Source organism: Triplophysa rosa, linkage group LG18 (genome assembly GCF_024868665.1).
Source record: "Triplophysa rosa linkage group LG18, Trosa_1v2, whole genome shotgun sequence".
Lineage (NCBI taxonomy): Eukaryota > Metazoa > Chordata > Actinopteri > Cypriniformes > Nemacheilidae > Triplophysa > Triplophysa rosa.
The window spans coordinates 23,333,045-23,351,131 of NC_079907.1; the positions used below are offsets into that span (position 1 = coordinate 23,333,045).

An 18,087-nucleotide genomic window follows, 5' to 3' on the forward strand; every position below is an offset into this window, starting at 1 on the left:
GCGCCATCTAGTGGTGGAACACAACAAGCAGTTATGTATAACCGTGTCTAATTATTCCTCATAAATACGGAACTACATTTGAAGCTATAAAAACAACTTTTTTATGAAACATTATTGATACCAATATTAACGTGGTTTATTTCAAATTGATTAAAGGAGCGTAGGGCACTATAAATGCATTTTCGGCTCTCGCGGCACTTTGATGTTATACGCCGAGCTGCGTGCGCAGCGGTCGAAACGGCGTCAGATGTCACGCACGTCATGACACGGCAGTGACGCCACAGGGGCGGAAGTTGTTTTCTCGCCGATAATCAGCAGCCGTGGTTTAAAAGAGTGTCGGGCTCAGGATTAAAGGCAGTAATGTGTCGTGTTGAGTAATGTGTCGTGTTCACTGATGTGGTGAAGGATGGAGGTGTCGGACAGTCCTCTCAACCTCGTGAGTGTTTGTTTACACAACACATTAGCATACTAGCTGCTGTTAGCTTACCGCAGATCAGCTGTGATCATCCCGGTTTGAGTTGTAGACCAGCGGTGTGAGGACAAGGAGAGTAAAGTGAGGACTTTTTGGCCGGTCCTCGCTTCCAGAGACCCCTTTAAAGGCTGTTTGAGGGTGAAGACTTGGTTTATGGTGTTAGGTTGTGTGTGTGTGTGTGTGCGTGCGTGCGTGCGTGCGCGCGCGCGCGCGCAAAAAGCTTATAAATTTTGCAGAACAATATTTAAAAATATATAAAAATGCAAAAAGTTTTCTATGATCTGTAGGGGTAGGGGATAAAATATACAGTTTGTACAGTATAAAAATCATTACCCCTATGGACTGACACCACGGAGATAGTCAACCAGACATGTGTGTGCGTGTGTTGTTCACTAAACATGACGTGCATGATAAACACGTCATCTTTATGAATTTCAATGATAAATTGTGTGTCCAAAAAGTGTGAGAACACGTGTCTTGACATCACAACACAGATCTTTAAAACCCGATAATCCATCAATGAAACTGCATTACCTGGATAGTAGCTTGTTGCAAAGGGCATCTTGTGTTTTTCATTGGAAGCGAACAAGCTAATCTGACGAATGAGTTAACATGATCAATATCACAAACTGGTTTATCTTTTATTTACATGTTCTAAAACAATGTTTCATTTTTAAAGTTGACTGTATCTTGAATTTAATGTGGAGTCAGACTTTGGACCTGGCTGTGTTGTGTGCATTGAGATTTAATGACGTTTTATCGTTTCTTTACCTAACTAAAGGTTCACCGATGTATTACATAAGAATTTCATGATTGTACTGGTTAATTTATTTGATTTGCATATGTGTAGATCAGTGGTTCTCAACCTTTTCATGGTCGCGCCCCCCTGTAAACTCATTTAAAGAACTGGCGCCCCCCCATAATGTACATTGAAGATAGATGAGATAATGTGTCAAATATATTAGATATAGTTTATATATATAAACTCAAGCCGCAGAAAATACCTGCAATGACAGATTGATCTCAAGACATCAGATTATAAATGTAACAACCCTGCTGATAAAAACAAAAGAAACCATTCCAGAAATGAATGGTTTCCATTAAAAAACCATTATGAACCATTAGCTTTTTGCATAAAACCATTACAAAATTGTAGTGTTTTGGGCATTAATCTGCCAGATCGCGAGAACGGTGTGTGTTTCATTCATTTAAACACGAGCGAGCGTTAATGCAGTTTATTATACAGATGCGTGTGGTGTCATTTGCCTGTCGAAAATAGCGCTTTACATCTTTAATAACTGTCAACAGCTTTAAACAGCCATCCAAGCTCAGAAAGATCTGAAAAGGCACTTTATGTACACGCCACTCCCTTCACGCACACTCTGAAGTCATCGGGAGAGACTTGATGTCATTCTGAAAGACAGATTGGTTCAGTAGGACTGGGTGTTATAATCCCAACATTTCAGCTCAGTTTAACTGCCCAATAAAACGCAGTGGAGAATATGGGTCGGGGGAAAGGAGGTCCGAGGCTTCAATGGGTTCGTCAGGTAAGGTCAAGGTCAAGTTTATTTGTATAGTGCTTTAAAATGCCTTTGTATAGTGCCTGTGTTTGGGGAAATCTAATTATAAATACATAATATATTTATAAACATACTTAACTTATGTGATCTAGCTGTTTCTTAAGATGATCATGAGGTCATTTCTGCTGCTTCCTGAGCGGACATTTGCCTACTTTGTAGATATGAAGCTTTTGTGCGCAGGCTAAAATTGCACTGCGCAGGACCTACAGTGAGGCTGCGTGTCTGCTTGTGCGCGCAGCTTCGGACGGAACATTGCCCTCCGTCAATTTGCAGTCGTGTGCTTATGTTGTCGCGTTCCAAAGGTTGGGGTTTCGGGGGAACCGTCGCGCCCCACCTGCAGTACCTCTGCGCCCCCCTGGTTAAGAACCACTGGTTTAGATGAATTCATCATCATAATAATAATAATAATATTATTTATGTTTACATGCTCTCCTACTTGTAAGTCGCATTGGATGAAATGAATGCATAAATGTAATAAAGTAAGACGTGTTGTCCGTCAGGCCCATCAACAGAGCAGGAAAGCAGACCGTCTGCTGGCCGCTGGGAAGTTTGAAGATGCCATCTCCTGCCACAGAAGAGCTGCAGGTTTGTGTTCTCAGTTGTTTCTTTGAACTGCTGTAGGCTACGTTTAATTCACTCAATGCGTTTGCGTTATTGCTTGATGAGCGATTAATAGATTTCGACCTGTGTTTGATGTGTATTTTCTCCATACCACAGAACTTCTCAAGGAAGCCATGAAGCTCACAGAGTGTGAACAGGTACACACAGATTACACAGAACACGATTTCTGTTGTTTATGTATAATTCGACATTTGCAAAAGCCAGTAGAATCATCCTGAAGATCAGTAGCACTCATTTATTCTTTGTTGAAATGTTTCACACATGATGTACATATGAATCACATGCATGTTGTTCGGTCATGTGCAGGCTCGCTTGTCTCTGGAGCTGCAGCGAGACAGTCACGTGAAACAGCAGAGATTGATCGAGGAGCGCTGGAAAAGAGCCAGACGAGAGAACAAGCCCAGAATCCTGCAGCACGTCTCCTCCGAGCACACACCTCGCCTGCACCCGCAGCCGTCCGCTGACGTCACGCAGTCCTCCGATCGCGAGTACGACACCTGGCTGTACCTCCTGAAGAACAAAGGTGCCGCCCCGGAGCCCTGCCCGGGCAGCAAAGCCCAGAAAGATGACAAAACACGCCTGGAGGAGCAGCAGACCACCATCAAGGACCTGCGCAAGCTGGTGGACGGCCTGGTGTGCGAGAACGAGCGTCTGAAACAGGAGAACGAGCGTCTGCAGGCCGAGAACGTGCGGCTCAAGAAGGAGCCCTACGCAGACTTGGTGGACCGGTCGGAGGTTTGGGTTCTTCCGCAGCCAACAGAGGAACGCAAGGCCAAGGACATACCCATCCCCCAGCTTCCCCCGCTGGAGATGCCCACTCAGGAGATCCCTCTGGAAGACCTTCCCGGCCTGGAGCTTCCCGAGGACATCCAGCAAGAGCTGCAGGAGCTGCTGGACGGAGAGAAGCTGTGACGGCAGCATTGGAAGAATCTGCCCGTCTCAACACGCAGCACGTTTGGTTTGCTCGTTTAAGTGGCGCCGCCCTATAGGTACTGTAGCCAATGACATAAACAAACAGAACTCTGAAGTATGTGTGCCTTTTTTTCAATGTTTCTAACGTGGTTTTGTTATGAAGTTGGAGTGGAAAGCGACGGTGGAGACAGTGGCGGAACTGCACTTCTTTACCGTCAGATGATGATAATATCCACTTCCACCTTTATCAGCAGGTCAATCTGCCCTGTTCTGACTGAGAAACAAACGTATCCTCCCCCAGATGCAGGGGACGGCGAACACTGTGAACTACATGCAGACTGTGTGTGTGTGTGTGTGTGTGTGTGTGTGTGTGTGCGCGTTTCGTGACCTGTGGATTAGCACATGCTGGGTTAGGTTTGTTGTGGACTTGAACGCGCAGCTTCAGTTCTCTGTATCAGCACCACAGATTTATGGCATCGAGGAAAACGGGCATCAATGCAGTTAGCCATGCGTTGTGTTTTACACACAGATAACCAGCTTGCAGCCGTACACACTTGTTTTGCCTTATTGCAGAAGTCCAGTAGACGCTTCATGATGTCATCTCTAGAAACCCTGGACGATTCTTCACACGGTGGCTTTGTAGCAATTATAAAACTACAACAAGCGTGTGTGCTAATGTTTGATGATTATTTCTGCTGGATAAGGGGCTTTAGGACTGAACTATTTCATGATCCATCAGGACCAGAGTCAGACACCATTCTGCCGCCATACAGAGAGTGAGAATTATAAGCAATAATAATCACACGCAGTGTCAGTTCCCAGCAGTGGCATTTTACTTCTCTCCATTCTCTTTTATTCTCTGTCTTGTAATTTCCTGCTCATCTTTGTTTTCACGTTGAGTCTGAGATTTTGTGGTAGTGCAGCCAAAGATCAAACTCGGTGACTCGGTTTCGGCGTGATGAGAAAATGTCGTGAGCTGTCTGGATGTTTTTTTTAAGCTTAATTTGTACTGTAACCAATGGAGGATTGTCTGGATCACAATGTTAATGTGTTCAGGTGACCGACTGCACAATCATACCACATCTAACAGTAAAGCAGGTTCACTCGTCACACTCACTAACGCCGAATGGAAAACGAGAGCTTTTTAATGCAACGCAGAAAACTATTGAATATTGGCTTGTATTTGTGTTATAAAGAGGGAACCAAATCAGATTTTGCTTTTTTATGATTTTTATTTCAATGTTCAATTACTGGTTTACCACAGTAATCAGGGTGCATCAGATATTTTTTCTTTTTATAATTTTTCTTTTGTCTAATGTAAAAATCATGAAGTGTTTTGATGCATGGATGACTGTACTAGATATAAGTATATGATTAAGATGTAAAAAAAAAAGAGTTTGTGTTTGTGAGTTTTGATGAGCATTAAAAATGAATGAACATGTGGAAGCTTTAGATCTGTTTGTTGAGCCTTTATTACACTCTTATCACAATGTCCCACTTCTAACATCGCATACAACTGTCACCACTATTCAGTTCTCTGTTAGCACCAAACTGCTTGTTGGCCATAAACAGCACACAGTTCAGCTAATAACTATATTACTGTTTATAATAATAATAAATGTAATTATTGTTTTTAAACATTAGTGTTTTGGCACAGCCTGTTCTAGACCGATGTGAATTTGACGATGATGCAGGGAGAGGTCATGAGTGTAGGTTACAGTGTAAATAAGTGTCATCACTTTATAATCGTATATCACAAAGAATCATTTGACATTGGAGTGAAACGTTTCAAATTCTTACAGCAGCGTCATCTAGTGTTCAGTCTGTGAATGACACGTCATAACAAAATCAACGCTGCACTCTCTGCATCATGCATGATTCTTCTTTTGAGGCTATTTATTTTTGATACAAAAAGAACTATAAAATAAGAAATTAGCAGAGGACTGAAGTGATTTGATATAAATGTGGAAAGGTGGTGTCACTGGAGTTTGCACGGATGTGATTCAGTCCTGCCTCTACAACAAAACGACTGGCCGTGTATGACACTTCTGTATCATTTCTTTGCGTTTCTGCTTGACAATAAGGCAAAGGCAGACAGTTCTTTGATAAATCCATTTTAATGGAAAATGTAAAACCCCTTTGAACTTCAATGTACAAAGCATGTAACACTTGCACTTTAAAATTTGAAATCGAAGCAAGCCATGTCTTAAAAAAATACATCAGTGAATGTATATATGTATATATTTACACAGCATAGTAAGATATCCATTTTTTCACTGAACTTCAAAAGTTCACCATAGTAAATCTGAACATAAAAAGGAGAAATGAGAGTTTTCTTAAATAAATTACAACTTTTTTGTTAATGTCTCCATTTTTACAGTGAATACTTCTTAATAAAATGCTGAAGTGTGTTATTCTTTCTTTACATAATAGAACTGTACAATGTTTACAATTGTTTGGCAGTTCGTTTTCTCAAAAGATATATGGCATGAGCACATGAGACGGCTGATTTCTCTTTCTCTCACAGTAATTTCAAAGTAGTGAGCGCATCACAAATCCATTAGCAAACTGTACAAGTCACATTTACATTTGATCTGGATCAGAGCGCAGAGCTCCAAAAAATAAATACGATTCTCCACTGAAACTGTACAATATGAAAGAACAAAAAAGGGCAACAAACAAATAGACAAAGGAATACTGGGACAGCCGGGGCGCTGTCGCATTATCTTCAGGTGTGCTGCGTGTGGATCACAGTCATACTGCTATGGTGTGTCAGTAACGAATAAATACAGTTTCCCGCTGTCATCTCTGCTTGGCACTGGAGGTTGGTCGTGTGAGCGTTAGTGTGCATATATTTGGGGTAAGTGTTCCCGGGCGTTCCCGGTGTCATGAGTTCACCTCCTCTCCCTCCTCCTCCTCCTCCTCACAGCACCTCTTTAATACTCCGACTGCATTCTTCACGCAGTGGTAAAAGATGTTCTTGACCTGACAGAGAGAGGGGGACGGGAGGCTGTTAGTATTACACCCAGACAACACTTCATGCATCCTCACGTAGAAGATAATCCCAGCTGAGGCGAGAGAAAAATGTTTCATTTACTACTAAGAGCGGATACAAACTTAACTGACGGTTAGCTAGCAGACGGTGTGCTTTTGAGTTATTTGTACAATATCTGCTTTCAAAGCCCTCTCAGATTCAATTAAACTATCAAAATATGAGGTGGATGATATATTTGACCTGTGTTTCTCTCTCCTTTATCTTAAATGTGTGCTTCTCTGTGATAACCACTGTGTGTGTGTGTGTGTTAGAGCGTGTGTATTTTGTGTGTGTGGAGTTGTGAGTCCGTGTTGTGTGTGCGTGTCTGTCTTCTGTGTTTTCACCTTTTTTGTTTTACTTGTATAACTTAAACATTTTTGACTATGAGCAAAACATTTAATGTACAGCTGCTTTGTAACAATGAAAATTGTAAAAGCGCTATATAAATAAAGTTGAGATGATAGAAAATGCACAAATAACTAAACATAGTTAAGGTATTGGTTTAACAAAAAGACAAACTGGCGTATCAGGGAGTTTTATTCTAACATGCAAAAATGCATAGAAACTCAAAGAAATCTGAGGCAGTAAATACGTCAAACATTGAGTAAAGTTTGATCAGTTTCTCATGTGTTGTGTGTGTTTCTTTTCAAACTACACAAAACATCTTTAAAGCATCTTTGATCATATATTTGAATAAAGAGGGAAGACGTCACTTTTGGCCGCTACTGAATTTGTGATCCAGGTGTTTGGTTTATGTGTGTGTGTAAATGGTACCTGCAGCTTATCTTCATAGTTGATTTCCTCTTTTGAGGACCTCAGCTCCTGGGTTAAGTGGAATGAATGCACCACATGCTCCGGGGAGACGAAGTCATTGATGACCTGGACACAGCTGTGAAGATTCTGCACCTGTGCAGACAGACACACAACTGTGAGTGTGATGATGAAATCAAACTGTTGTTTCATCGCTGATGTCAACCACACGGTTACTCTCTAAATGGGCGGTTCTCGTGTGCAGGATGTTTTGTGTTCCGACAGTAGAAAATCACAATACATGAGAGCAGACCGAGCTTTGTATCAATCAATAATGAAGCACATATACGCCTCAGAATTTAACACTGATCATGATTTGATGATGTGAGGTGACACCTGCTGCAGAGCTCCAGCCGGAATCAGAACCGAATCTCCCAGAAACTGCACCACAGTCCAGCCCTGAATGCCGTGTTCATCCAGCAGTCGCTGACGCAGTTTACGGCTCAAGTAGCAGCCGGGCTCACGGATCGGGTCATGGTCTACTGGTATCTCCAAGTCCTGCTCTTTCGCCACCTGTCAATCAAAGAAAAACACACACATTGAGCTGAAAGAAACAATATTATGTGGTGTCAGGTTTAATGTCACAGGTTCTAGTGTCACAGCTGCACAAGAGCGCTGTAGGTGAAAGCGTGACAGCTCTAAACTGTGCTTTCTGTTTCAAGAGAAACTTGGAAAGAGTAAAAACTCCGGGACATTTCCCACATGACAACATAAACCTCCACATAAAACTGATTCCATTCCTCCTGTAAAACTTCTACTGGAACACCAGAGGTTTAATGAGGACACACAGAGAGAGAGAGAGAGAGAGAGAGATGATTCACTCTATTATTTCTGGACGGGAGGAGAGATCAAGTGGAAATCACCTTGTGCAGAAACTCTTTAATCTTCTCGCCGTCTTTGCTGGTGTAGATGTGCCACAAGGCTCCAGGAGTCTCGCTCGAGTCCTTTAATCTTTTCTTTACGTTGTCGTCCAGATCTTCCTCCTCTAACCTCTTCAGTACTCCTGTGTGTATGATGCAAACACATTCATGTAGTCACACACATCTCTCAGTGTCACTGTAATGTCTTATAAACACAGTCATGATGAACAACTCATGTGGCGCGCTCTGTGTGTGTGTGTTCTTCTCAATTTTCACATTCGCCCACGGGGCCGCGTGTGTGTGTGTGTGTGTGTGTGTGTGTGTGTGTGTGTGTGTGTGTGTGTGTGTGTGTGTGTGTGTGTGTGTGTGTGTGTGTGTGTGTGTGTGTGTAACATTCAGCACACCAAAAACTGTCCAGTGAAAGGTCACCAGAGACAATCCTTCATCATCAGAGATCATGAAACACATCATTATATTTCACAATGTTAATCGTGTGTTTCATCATGTGTTTTTTGTGGTGTGAGGGCAGGTGTGTGTGTGTGTAGTGAGCAAACGTGTCTATTGACTGATGTTGATCTCACCTGTCTTTGAGAGGACACCATTGCCTTTGGCCACGCCCACATAAACCAGCACGCTGATGATGTCAGACACCTCCATGTGCAGGTTAGCAGTGCCAAAGTCTTGCTCCTGAGAGGCTGCGACACCTGTCACACGTTACACATGCTCTTAGTGAGATTTCTCTTAAAGGAACAGTTCACACAAAAATGGAAAAAATTCTAGTTGTATGCTGACAAAGCGCACATGACGGCATGTTAGCAAATTTGAATTTAGGAATGTTAGGAACGAATGAACTGGATTACAAGTTAATGTGTGTGTGTTTGTACCGTAAGCGCAGCACAGGCGAGGGCCCAGGTCCGGCCGGACAAAGAAGGTGGGCAGATGAGAGGCCAGGTTGAGGTTTCCCTCAGGATCTGAATACTCTGGCATTGGGAGATTCTTCATGAGGTCATCATACCTACACACACATCAGCACTGAGTTAACACCTACACACCGGTCTGGTTTCTGAGCCAACAAAAACGTGCTTTGATCCATCAGGAGTTCATTTGTATAAAGTGCTCATGTCATGTCAGAATGTGTTCGAACAACACCTGATTGTTTGCTAACAGTATCATGTTCTTACATTTGAAGGAAATATTAAAGAGGAATCAATTACTCTTGTGTACAGATGTAAAGGTCAGTCATGTGTTGGGATAAATGAAAGCGTGTTGGAGGTTTATTTCAGGCACCTGGAGGGCATGAGAGCCATAAACTCCTCTCCTGACGGCCAGTCCTTCAGACGATACACAACACTCTCCCCGTCTTTAGATTTGGGCCGTTCTGTGAACATCAGGAAGAGTGTAAAGAAGCCTACAGCAGTCAACAGGATGTACAATCACTTCGATCAAAGCATCACTCACTCGTCAGGTCCTCAAAACCATCCCAGAATTCCTTGATGCCCGAGTTGGACATCACTCCATCCTTACAGTTCAAGAGATCTCCCTGATGGTCAGCAAACTCCTGGTTGAAGGACTCGGCTTTCCACAGACTGCTGTTGAGCTTCTTGTGTACTCCAGACACCAGCACGGGCTACGCAAACACAACACACGCCATCATGTCTTCATCACTTCAGCTCTAGTGTGCCCTCAGATGATACTGTTTCTGTCCACTGTATCTAGGCTTGAGAATTTGTGACGGTAGCCGCCTGAACAGTAGACAAACCTGAATCTCAGCTCAAACCCAGAGGAACACAAACACCAGCAGCTAGTCTGTGTGTCACTACTTACACGATGACATCTGACGAGCCCTCAGTTTCAGGAATGAATGCGTGTAATGTACAGTGTCTTTCTCTCTCTCCACACGTGTGGTGTGTTGTGATGTGTTGTGTTGTGTTGTGTTGTGTTGTGTGTGGATGGATGATGTCATCAGACAGTGTTTCTCAGCAGGTGCAGGATTATCACCATTGACACACACACACATCCCAGTCGAGGAAGAGACATATTTCATGAAAACCTCTTTAAAACGTGCTCACTGAATACCCTGAGAGCTCCAGGAGCAGGAGGAGGACAGGATGGACGTACACACCTGAGCGTGTGTCCAGCACTCTCTGAAGAGTTTCCAGTTGTGGGTGTTGCGATGATCTTTCAGCCAGAGGAGTCTGCGCTCGTGGAGCCAGCAGTGAGGGATGTCTGCGTACACCTCTGAACATTTCTGCTTCTCTGCTTTGGACTCGTCCACAGGCTCGTGCTTCAGGTTCAGCTTACTGCCGCGGCCCGCCGGGATCTTGTTCTCCACCACAGAGGCGATGATGTCATCCAGGATGTTGGGCATACTGCGGCCACTCTTCACAATCTGACAGCATGAATAAAACAGCAAGATTTTTGGTCACTGTCAGCGATACAGTACAAGATCTGAACTCGAGAGCCTGTCCACACTCGTGCGTTTTCCTTTCTTTCTCTCCGTTTTGGCCTCTCGTCCACACTGAGACGGCATTTTGTCAACAAAAAACGGGCTTTCCGAAAAACGCACTCGAAAGTGGATACATTTGAAAACGCGCCGGTTTGGCGTTGTAGTGTGGATGAGGAAAACGGAGTGATTTCAAATCGATGACGTGTTTTCCTTCATGTGACGCAGTTGTTTCGGCTGCTTTCCTGTTTGATAGCATTAATGTCAGTTCATGCATACTTTAGATCGCATTTTAGGAGACGGAATATTGAATTACTCGCTTTTGCAGCTTTATAGTCTTGTGCTACCCGCAGCAACATCTCTACCATCGTCCGTCTATTTCAAAAAACTGTCTTTGCTCCACATCGCTGCGACATAACGAGGCAGACTGACAGAAATGACACCTGCTGACGTGTCTGAGGTTTTCCTCATGCGCAGTACATGGATGCAAGCGCTTTCAGACGTTCAGTGTGGAGGGGCAGCGTTTGGGAAACGCTAGTGTGGACGAAGAGCGTTTTGAAAAGGAAAACTCTACAAAAACACACTAGTGTAGACAGAGTCTAAATCATTTGTTTGTTGTAAGTGAGCATCTTTTACTATAAGTTACCAAATGAACAGTCAACAATGGCCCTACTGACTGATGAATGTCATGTGATCAGAGTTATCAGTCTTATATTGTAGACTAAAAGGTTTTCAGTGAGTGGTAGTTCAGTAGTTGTGGTCTGACCTGAGATGCAGTGGAGTAGACGGGTGCGAATGCGATGCCTGCATCCGTTGAGCCCAGGCGCAGTTTTCCAGCGGTGGTGGTGAGGAGATCACGCAGGGTTGAGCCCGGCTCCAGAGGTGATGCTTTACTGTGTAGAGACTCTAAAGCATCAGTCTGCTCCTTCTCCTCTCTTATCTTCCCTACACATAACTCCTTATTCTCTGCAGGACACAAACACAGCATGTGTTACACACATTTACAGAACATTCACTGGGAGATGATGAGGAGGAGGAAATGTTAAGATGTCATGTTATTAGTGCTGTTTGCTCAGTGCACATATGTTTCATTTATATAGCGCCTTACCCAGGCTCAAAGATGCTTTACAAGGGACACCAATTCAACAATCAATCATTTCAAACTAACAAAAAGATGAACATTTAGACATTTGCCCAATCAAAAATCTAAATACACAATGCAACAGATAGTATTCAATGTGTTTGAGTGATATCCAGGTTAGAAAAGACTGTCAAAGGAAAAATAGACATTTTAACTGAAAAATAAGTTTTGAGCTGTGATTTAAATTGACTTAAAGTGGTAGTTGTCTGAGTGCTAAGGGGAGTGAGTTCCAAAGTTTGGGTGCTGTGACAGAAAAAGACCTGCCGCCCATTGAAGATAAACGGAACCTAGGCACACATAGAACTGGAAGACCGTAGTGAGCGAGAGGGAATATACGGAGAGAGTAGGTCGGAAAGATAGGAAGGAGCAAGGCCATTGAGTGCCTTGAAAGTGAGCAGAAGAGTTTTGTATTTCACATGAGAAGATACCGGCAACCAGTGGCGATTCAATAAAATAGGGGTGATATGAGCAGATTTTTTTGAGGAAGTTAGCATTCTGGCAGCAGAATTTTGAATGTACAGCAAGCGGGAGATTGAGTGAGCTGGTAAACCAGAAACAAGTGAGTTACAATAGTCAAGGCGAGACGTAATCAATCCATGAACTAATGATTCCGCATCTTTTCTACTGATAAAAGGCCGAAGTTGCACAATTCGACGTAGCTGGAAGAAAAGCAGCTCTGGAGAGTTTATGGATGTAGGCACCCAAGGTCACCGAAGGGTCTAGAGCAGGGGTGTCAAACTCAGTTCATGGAGAGCTGCAGCTCTGCACAGTTTAGCTCCAACCAGCTCTAAACCACACCTGCTTGGAAGTTTCTAGTAATCCTGAAGAAGGTGTTTGATTACGGTTGGAGCGAAACTGTGCAGAGCTGCAGCACTCCAGGAACTGAGTTTGATACCTGTGGTCTAGAGTGATACCTAAATTCCTAACAGTGGCCGATGGAAAAATAGAAGTAGCATCAATGATGTTAAGGCTAAGAACCTTAGTTTTATTTTTTATTACAGATGGGGGACCAGTGATTAATATTTCTGTTTTACCCAAGTTCAGCCTAAGAAAATCAGACTGTAGCCAGGCTTTTAACTCACTGACACATGAAGATAATGAGGGGATAGAATCTGGCTGACAAGCAGCATATATCTGGATGTCATCCACATAACTGGTAATTAAAAACCATGGCGGCAAATAATTTGGCCAAGTGGCTGAATGTAAATAATGAATAGTAGCGGTCCAAGAACGGAACCCTGGGGAACCCCCTGTTTGAGTGGGACACTGGGACATTTGGAATTGTGCAAAGAGATGTAGAACTGCCTAGCAGTGAGATATGAGGAAAACCAGGATAATGCAGAGCCTGAGAAGCCAAACTCTGCGAGGCAGGAAAGTAATATCTTATGAAAGACGATAAAAGAAGCTGAGGTCGAGTAATAGAAGAATAGTAAAGCTGCTCGAGTCACCAGAGAGTAAATATCATTGACAACCTTTACAAGTGCAGTTTCGGTACTGTGCTTTGAGCGAAAACCAGACTGAAAAGTATCAAAAAGACTATTGTGGGCTAGAAATGACTGCAGCTGAGAGGCGACAGTATAGGTTTATGTATTAGACAAACCACATCTCTCAGCGTGCACCTTGTTTGATAAACATCCTCAAATCAAGTGCTTATTACTTGTCTACATCATAATGAAATGATCTGTGAGTTTATTACATACTGTAACACTGGCAGTTAAATCACTGCATAGCAACCAGCCTGAACACCCTAGCAACCAGCTACAAAACATACTAGCATCTTAAATGAGCTTGTTAAAGCACACATGCTGATAAAAATGAAAAGATATCATACAGAAAAGTGTCAGTGTTGCAGAAACCACCACACACACACAGTGCTGGTGATCAGAGGACTGACGGTGTTTGAAGAGCTGACTGATGTTCACGTGAGCGAGCGCTTGAAGATCTGGATAAACATGCGGTTAGGTGAGGTCTGTAACGTGAGGATTGTGGAATGCTGGCCATCTGTCAAACGAGCTCACGCTTCCAGAGAAAAGAAAAACATGAAGGCGTACCCTTCTTTTCCTCGCGGGACTTCTGCTCTGCCAGGTCGGCCAGGAAGTGCAGGGGTGACTGCGACTCCGGCGGGGTGAACTTGCTGTCGGCCCTGTTGTCGCTGGCCGGACTGCTCCCACCGTTAGCCTCCACCTTCACCGGAGAATTCTGCTGCCCTCCATCAGACTTACACACAGAGAACTTGTTGCTGTGATTGAGCACGTTCTGCAAAACCTGCAGAAAGAGAGAGCATGTCAGAAACAGCGCAGCGGTTTGAAGAAAGACTGGATTGTGTTCAACATTCCACAGCAGAACAGAACGTGAACACGAACTTGTGTTTATACAGCCATCCCTCACAGAACTCTTTATATTTGTGTCCAATTAAATACAATGATCCGCATCAATTCATGTTCATCGTCTGATTGGTCAGGAAGGAGGGATTTAATATCATTGTACAAAACACACCAACCAGTTCAATTTAGTTAACAGATTTCATTGTGTAAATAAACACACACACACACCTGGGAGACGCCATTGGTGGAGGGCAGTTTGTTGAGAAGAGCGTTCTGTTTCCCCGTACACGAGCAGTGGGATTTAATGCTGTACTTCTCCCTGAGCATGTGCATAGCGTTCAGCAGATCTGTCAGAACTAACACACACACAAACACACACAACATCAAACACTCGCTCACAAACACAACACTGAAAGCATTTTGGCATTGTGTTTCTGTCCGTACCAGTTCCAGGAATGATCTGTGTTGGCATCAGGTGCTTGTGATCGTGTGGTTGTCCCTTGACACACTTCAACCAGGCGTACAGCTCTTTGTCTGCAGAACACACACACACACACACTTGACATTTAAATACGACACAGGAGCTGTCACCGGCACGCTTTCCGGCAAAAGAGACTAGCTGTTTGAGTTTGAAAGTGAACGTGGAGCTGTGAGCCTCGTGGGAAAAGACGTGACACCTCCAGAGGATCAGTTAATGCCCTCAGGCTGAATCACAGAGGACGTTAATGACCAGACACACACACACACACACACACACACACAGCAGAGCTGTCAATCAAAGCAGTCGGCTTCAGGACATCAGACTCTTCCCCCTCAGGCAAACGCACAGCTGGGGTTTATTCATAGACAAATATTTCCTCTCTGGAAATCATTGTCAGGGGCAGTTTATACTTGCGTAAGGACATCTTTATTTCCGAAACCTATAAAAGCTCAAAGTGTACAGTGTGCGCGTGTCCAACACTTCATTTCAATCAATTCACTGAACTCAATTCCGGATGATTCTGTCAATTTAACTCGCAGAAGAACCCTGCGATTTGTGTTCAGCATAGAGAAGAAACTGACATGAACGAGATGAAACCGCATCACTACAGGGGTGAACGAGGTGAATGTGATGATGACCACTGACCTTTGGAGCTCTTCTTCTCTTTGGCCTTGTAACAGTCCAAACACACCACAAATCCACATTTTTGGCAGACCCAGTGAATGTTAAACAAGGTGGCTTCACACGCATCACAGCTCTCTCTCACCCCGCTCACCGCTCGCTTCCACGCGATCTTGACTGCAGAGCAAAACAAACACAACTTTCAGAACATGTATGCGTTTCCTTCTCTCGATCACTGTGATGATGATGATGACATCACCTCATCTATATGAGACACCAGTATTGTGCCGTCAACTCTGTTAACTAACTGCACATTATGATTTAAAATCGTGTGTGTGTGTAGAATGTAATCGGGTCATGTAGAGGATTTCTCATGATCACACACCATCTTTCTTGATCCACGTGGCCGCTGTGTTCTCAGTCATGACCAGCTGACAGAACTTGTCACCGATGTAGCTGAGGATATATTTGGAGGTGTCCAGATCCAGAGTGTTTTCTTCATAAGAATCTGAAGCCCAGAGACCGAGAGCCTCTTCATCATACTGATCAGGAGACGAGAAGCCATCGATCCGGATCACTCCGTTCTTACTGTAAGAGAGCCTGAAGAGAGCGCGAGAGAGCAGTTAGACTTTCATGTCCTGAGATGTAACAACATAATGAGTGTTCATTCACACACGCCCGTACGCACCGGCGGAAGTGATAGAAGCGACAGAAGACGGGCGAGTGGGCAGGCTCTTCTCCTTTCTTTGTGCGGATGGAGCGACACTCTCGACACTTCTGTAAGTTGGATCCGATCTCTGAACACGAGTCGTCCTGCAGGAAGGATTCACCCGTCTGCTTTAACTTCTTCACCTTCCTCCAGTCCTTCAGCACTGACCGCGGAATACCATCTGAACACACAGACAGAACACGCAGCACATTTACTCACGTTTTACATGACATCATTCAATGAAAGAGAGAGAATTCTGCAGGGTTATGCTGAACTCACACTCAGGCACGGCAGACCTGAAGCTAGAGCTGTTCAATCATTAATCACATCCAGCATACAATAGAAAAGTTTGTGTTTAGCATAATTGTCTGTTCACTGTGCATATTCATTTTGTATTAATAAACACATACATGTATATATTTAGGACAAATTTGCATGTACTATATGTTTATATTTATATATTTTTTTGTATCCACACATTACACGGCTCATTGGAATGCTTGATTCTGATTGGCCAGCAGTCACGACATTTGCAGGTTCCTTATTCCCAGATAACAGCCTCTCAAAACTAATAACACACGGTAACCCGGATGCAGCCAATCATTTTGACAGGTTCTTTTGTGAAAAATGAAATATAAATATGTCTTTTAATAAAGTATATGACATTATATTTACAAATGATTCCACCAAATCGCCTGTTCGTGACATCTGAACGTCGTTCTGACTTTAAAACCAAAAGTAAACGGCTTTTCCTCACGGAAGGTCTGCATTCGGTAAAAATGAGCTGATACAATATTTCAAATTCACATTTCATGTCCAGCTTTTTTCTCATGTGGCAAGTAGCCGTGTAATAAGCGGGATAATGTACAAGCAGCCGGCTGTTACCCTGAAATAATCCCCTTCAGTGAGATACACACTGGTCACACTGTCAGGGCTTGTTTTTGCGATAACAAGCAGCTGCTTGTACATTATCCCTTACATATATATTTATTTATTTATTTATACAACAGTTCTTTCTGGTTTTTGAATCCGATGAGAGCCATGCAATATTCCACCAGTATCACCACAGGAACCGTTTGTATCACTCCGTCACTAAACTATGTCAGACTTATGAAACTAAGTAAAACAGGCACATTAGGCAGTGTCTCTTAGCTCATTCACAGCTGTTACAGCAGGTGGCGTATGCACCTGAACAAGTTGGTTATGACCCGCCATATAAACAGAGAGAGTGAGAGAGAGTAAACAAGCGCATGTTATAACACATTTATAACACATTCTCAGTGAGCTGACCTTTACAAGTCTCTGTTTCTTTCATTCACACACACGCCCTGCCTCGTTATTTCTCACTAATAACTTCACTAAAGCAGCACTGCGCATATTTAAAAAAACGTGACAGTTTGGAATTAGTAACAGAGGTTTGTTTAACTGTTATGCTGGGCTGGAATTCGTGGCGGAAGATTTCCTTCAAAAAAAACAGTGGGTTTAAAGACACTCTGATGTTGTTTCTGATTTCTCTACACACTTGTGCCGTGGAACTGTTGTATAAATGCAATATCGCTCTCGTAGTCGTGTGATAGTGCTCTATATCAGCAGCTGTGTCCTGTACTCGACCTGCGGCCTCGTGTCTCTGGCCTAATCGCAGCCATGCTGACTCTCCTACGGGTGTGACATTGCATTAGTGTGAGTATGTGTTCATAAAATCATATTTATAAATATATTAGTATACACAGGCAGATATTACTATAAACACAAATGTTTACTCTGGCTGTGATTAATTGTTGAACAGCCGTTACCCTGAGGCATTCAATTAGAAAGTGACTCTATTTTGCTACACAGTAACCATCAGAAAGGTCTCATAAAGGTCCAAGTGCTTCTGCATAAACGTGAACAATCCAAAAGTCTAAGACAGCTGCCCTCCAGATGTTTCTCCAGGTCATCCAACAGAAATCTCTCTAAAACACTGCAAACCTTCCAATAACCCCAAATTCAACATGAAATAGAATTCAGAACTCATTAGACTTCCGTAACGTCACATGTTTGAGTGAAACAGAATATTTAACCCAAGAAAAGACTTGATAT

The 18,087-nt window shown here is 43.2% G+C and overlaps 2 protein-coding genes across 4 annotated transcripts in view; one reads left to right on the forward strand and one right to left on the reverse strand.

Annotated features, from left to right (window-relative positions):
- Window positions 1-273: 273 nt before the first annotated feature.
- Window positions 274-5,037, forward strand: nrbf2b (nuclear receptor binding factor 2b). Its single transcript, XM_057358309.1, has 4 exons — window positions 274-436; window positions 2,553-2,637; window positions 2,770-2,810; window positions 2,980-5,037. Exons 1-4 carry the CDS (start codon window positions 407-409, stop codon window positions 3,583-3,585), a joined length of 762 nt encoding a protein of 253 aa, XP_057214292.1. The 5' UTR covers window positions 274-406; the 3' UTR covers window positions 3,586-5,037.
- Window positions 5,038-5,692: 655 nt separating this feature from the next.
- jmjd1cb (jumonji domain containing 1Cb) overlaps window positions 5,693-18,087 on the reverse strand; it is a 102,895-nt gene continuing 90,500 nt past the window's right edge. For all 3 annotated transcript variants that reach the window (XM_057358092.1, XM_057358091.1, XM_057358090.1), the window contains 16 exons: window positions 15,988-16,189; window positions 15,685-15,899; window positions 15,324-15,476; window positions 14,642-14,731; window positions 14,426-14,553; window positions 13,925-14,138; window positions 11,499-11,698; window positions 10,412-10,678; window positions 9,748-9,916; window positions 9,577-9,667; window positions 9,174-9,304; window positions 8,871-8,993; window positions 8,293-8,432; window positions 7,766-7,942; window positions 7,394-7,525; window positions 5,693-6,570 (listed from right to left, as the gene is read on the reverse strand). In XM_057358092.1, the coding sequence (XP_057214075.1) occupies window positions 6,472-6,570; window positions 7,394-7,525; window positions 7,766-7,942; window positions 8,293-8,432; window positions 8,871-8,993; window positions 9,174-9,304; window positions 9,577-9,667; window positions 9,748-9,916; window positions 10,412-10,678; window positions 11,499-11,698; window positions 13,925-14,138; window positions 14,426-14,553; window positions 14,642-14,731; window positions 15,324-15,476; window positions 15,685-15,899; window positions 15,988-16,189 (2,531 nt within the window). In that variant the 3' untranslated portion in view covers window positions 5,693-6,471. The remainder of the gene's footprint in view (window positions 6,571-7,393; window positions 7,526-7,765; window positions 7,943-8,292; window positions 8,433-8,870; window positions 8,994-9,173; window positions 9,305-9,576; window positions 9,668-9,747; window positions 9,917-10,411; window positions 10,679-11,498; window positions 11,699-13,924; window positions 14,139-14,425; window positions 14,554-14,641; window positions 14,732-15,323; window positions 15,477-15,684; window positions 15,900-15,987; window positions 16,190-18,087) is intronic.

What these genes read in the sequence shown, in the direction of transcription:
- nrbf2b (XM_057358309.1), top strand. Translation starts at nt 407, where the DNA reads ATGGAGGTGTCGGACAGTCCTCTCAACCTC. An exon ending in CGGACAGTCCTCTCAACCTC is followed by an intron (nt 437 to 2,552) that starts GTGAGTGTTTGT and finishes GTTGTCCGTCAG; the next exon opens with GCCCATCAACAGAGCAGGAA. An exon ending in CTGCCACAGAAGAGCTGCAG is followed by an intron (nt 2,638 to 2,769) that starts GTTTGTGTTCTC and finishes TCCATACCACAG; the next exon opens with AACTTCTCAAGGAAGCCATG.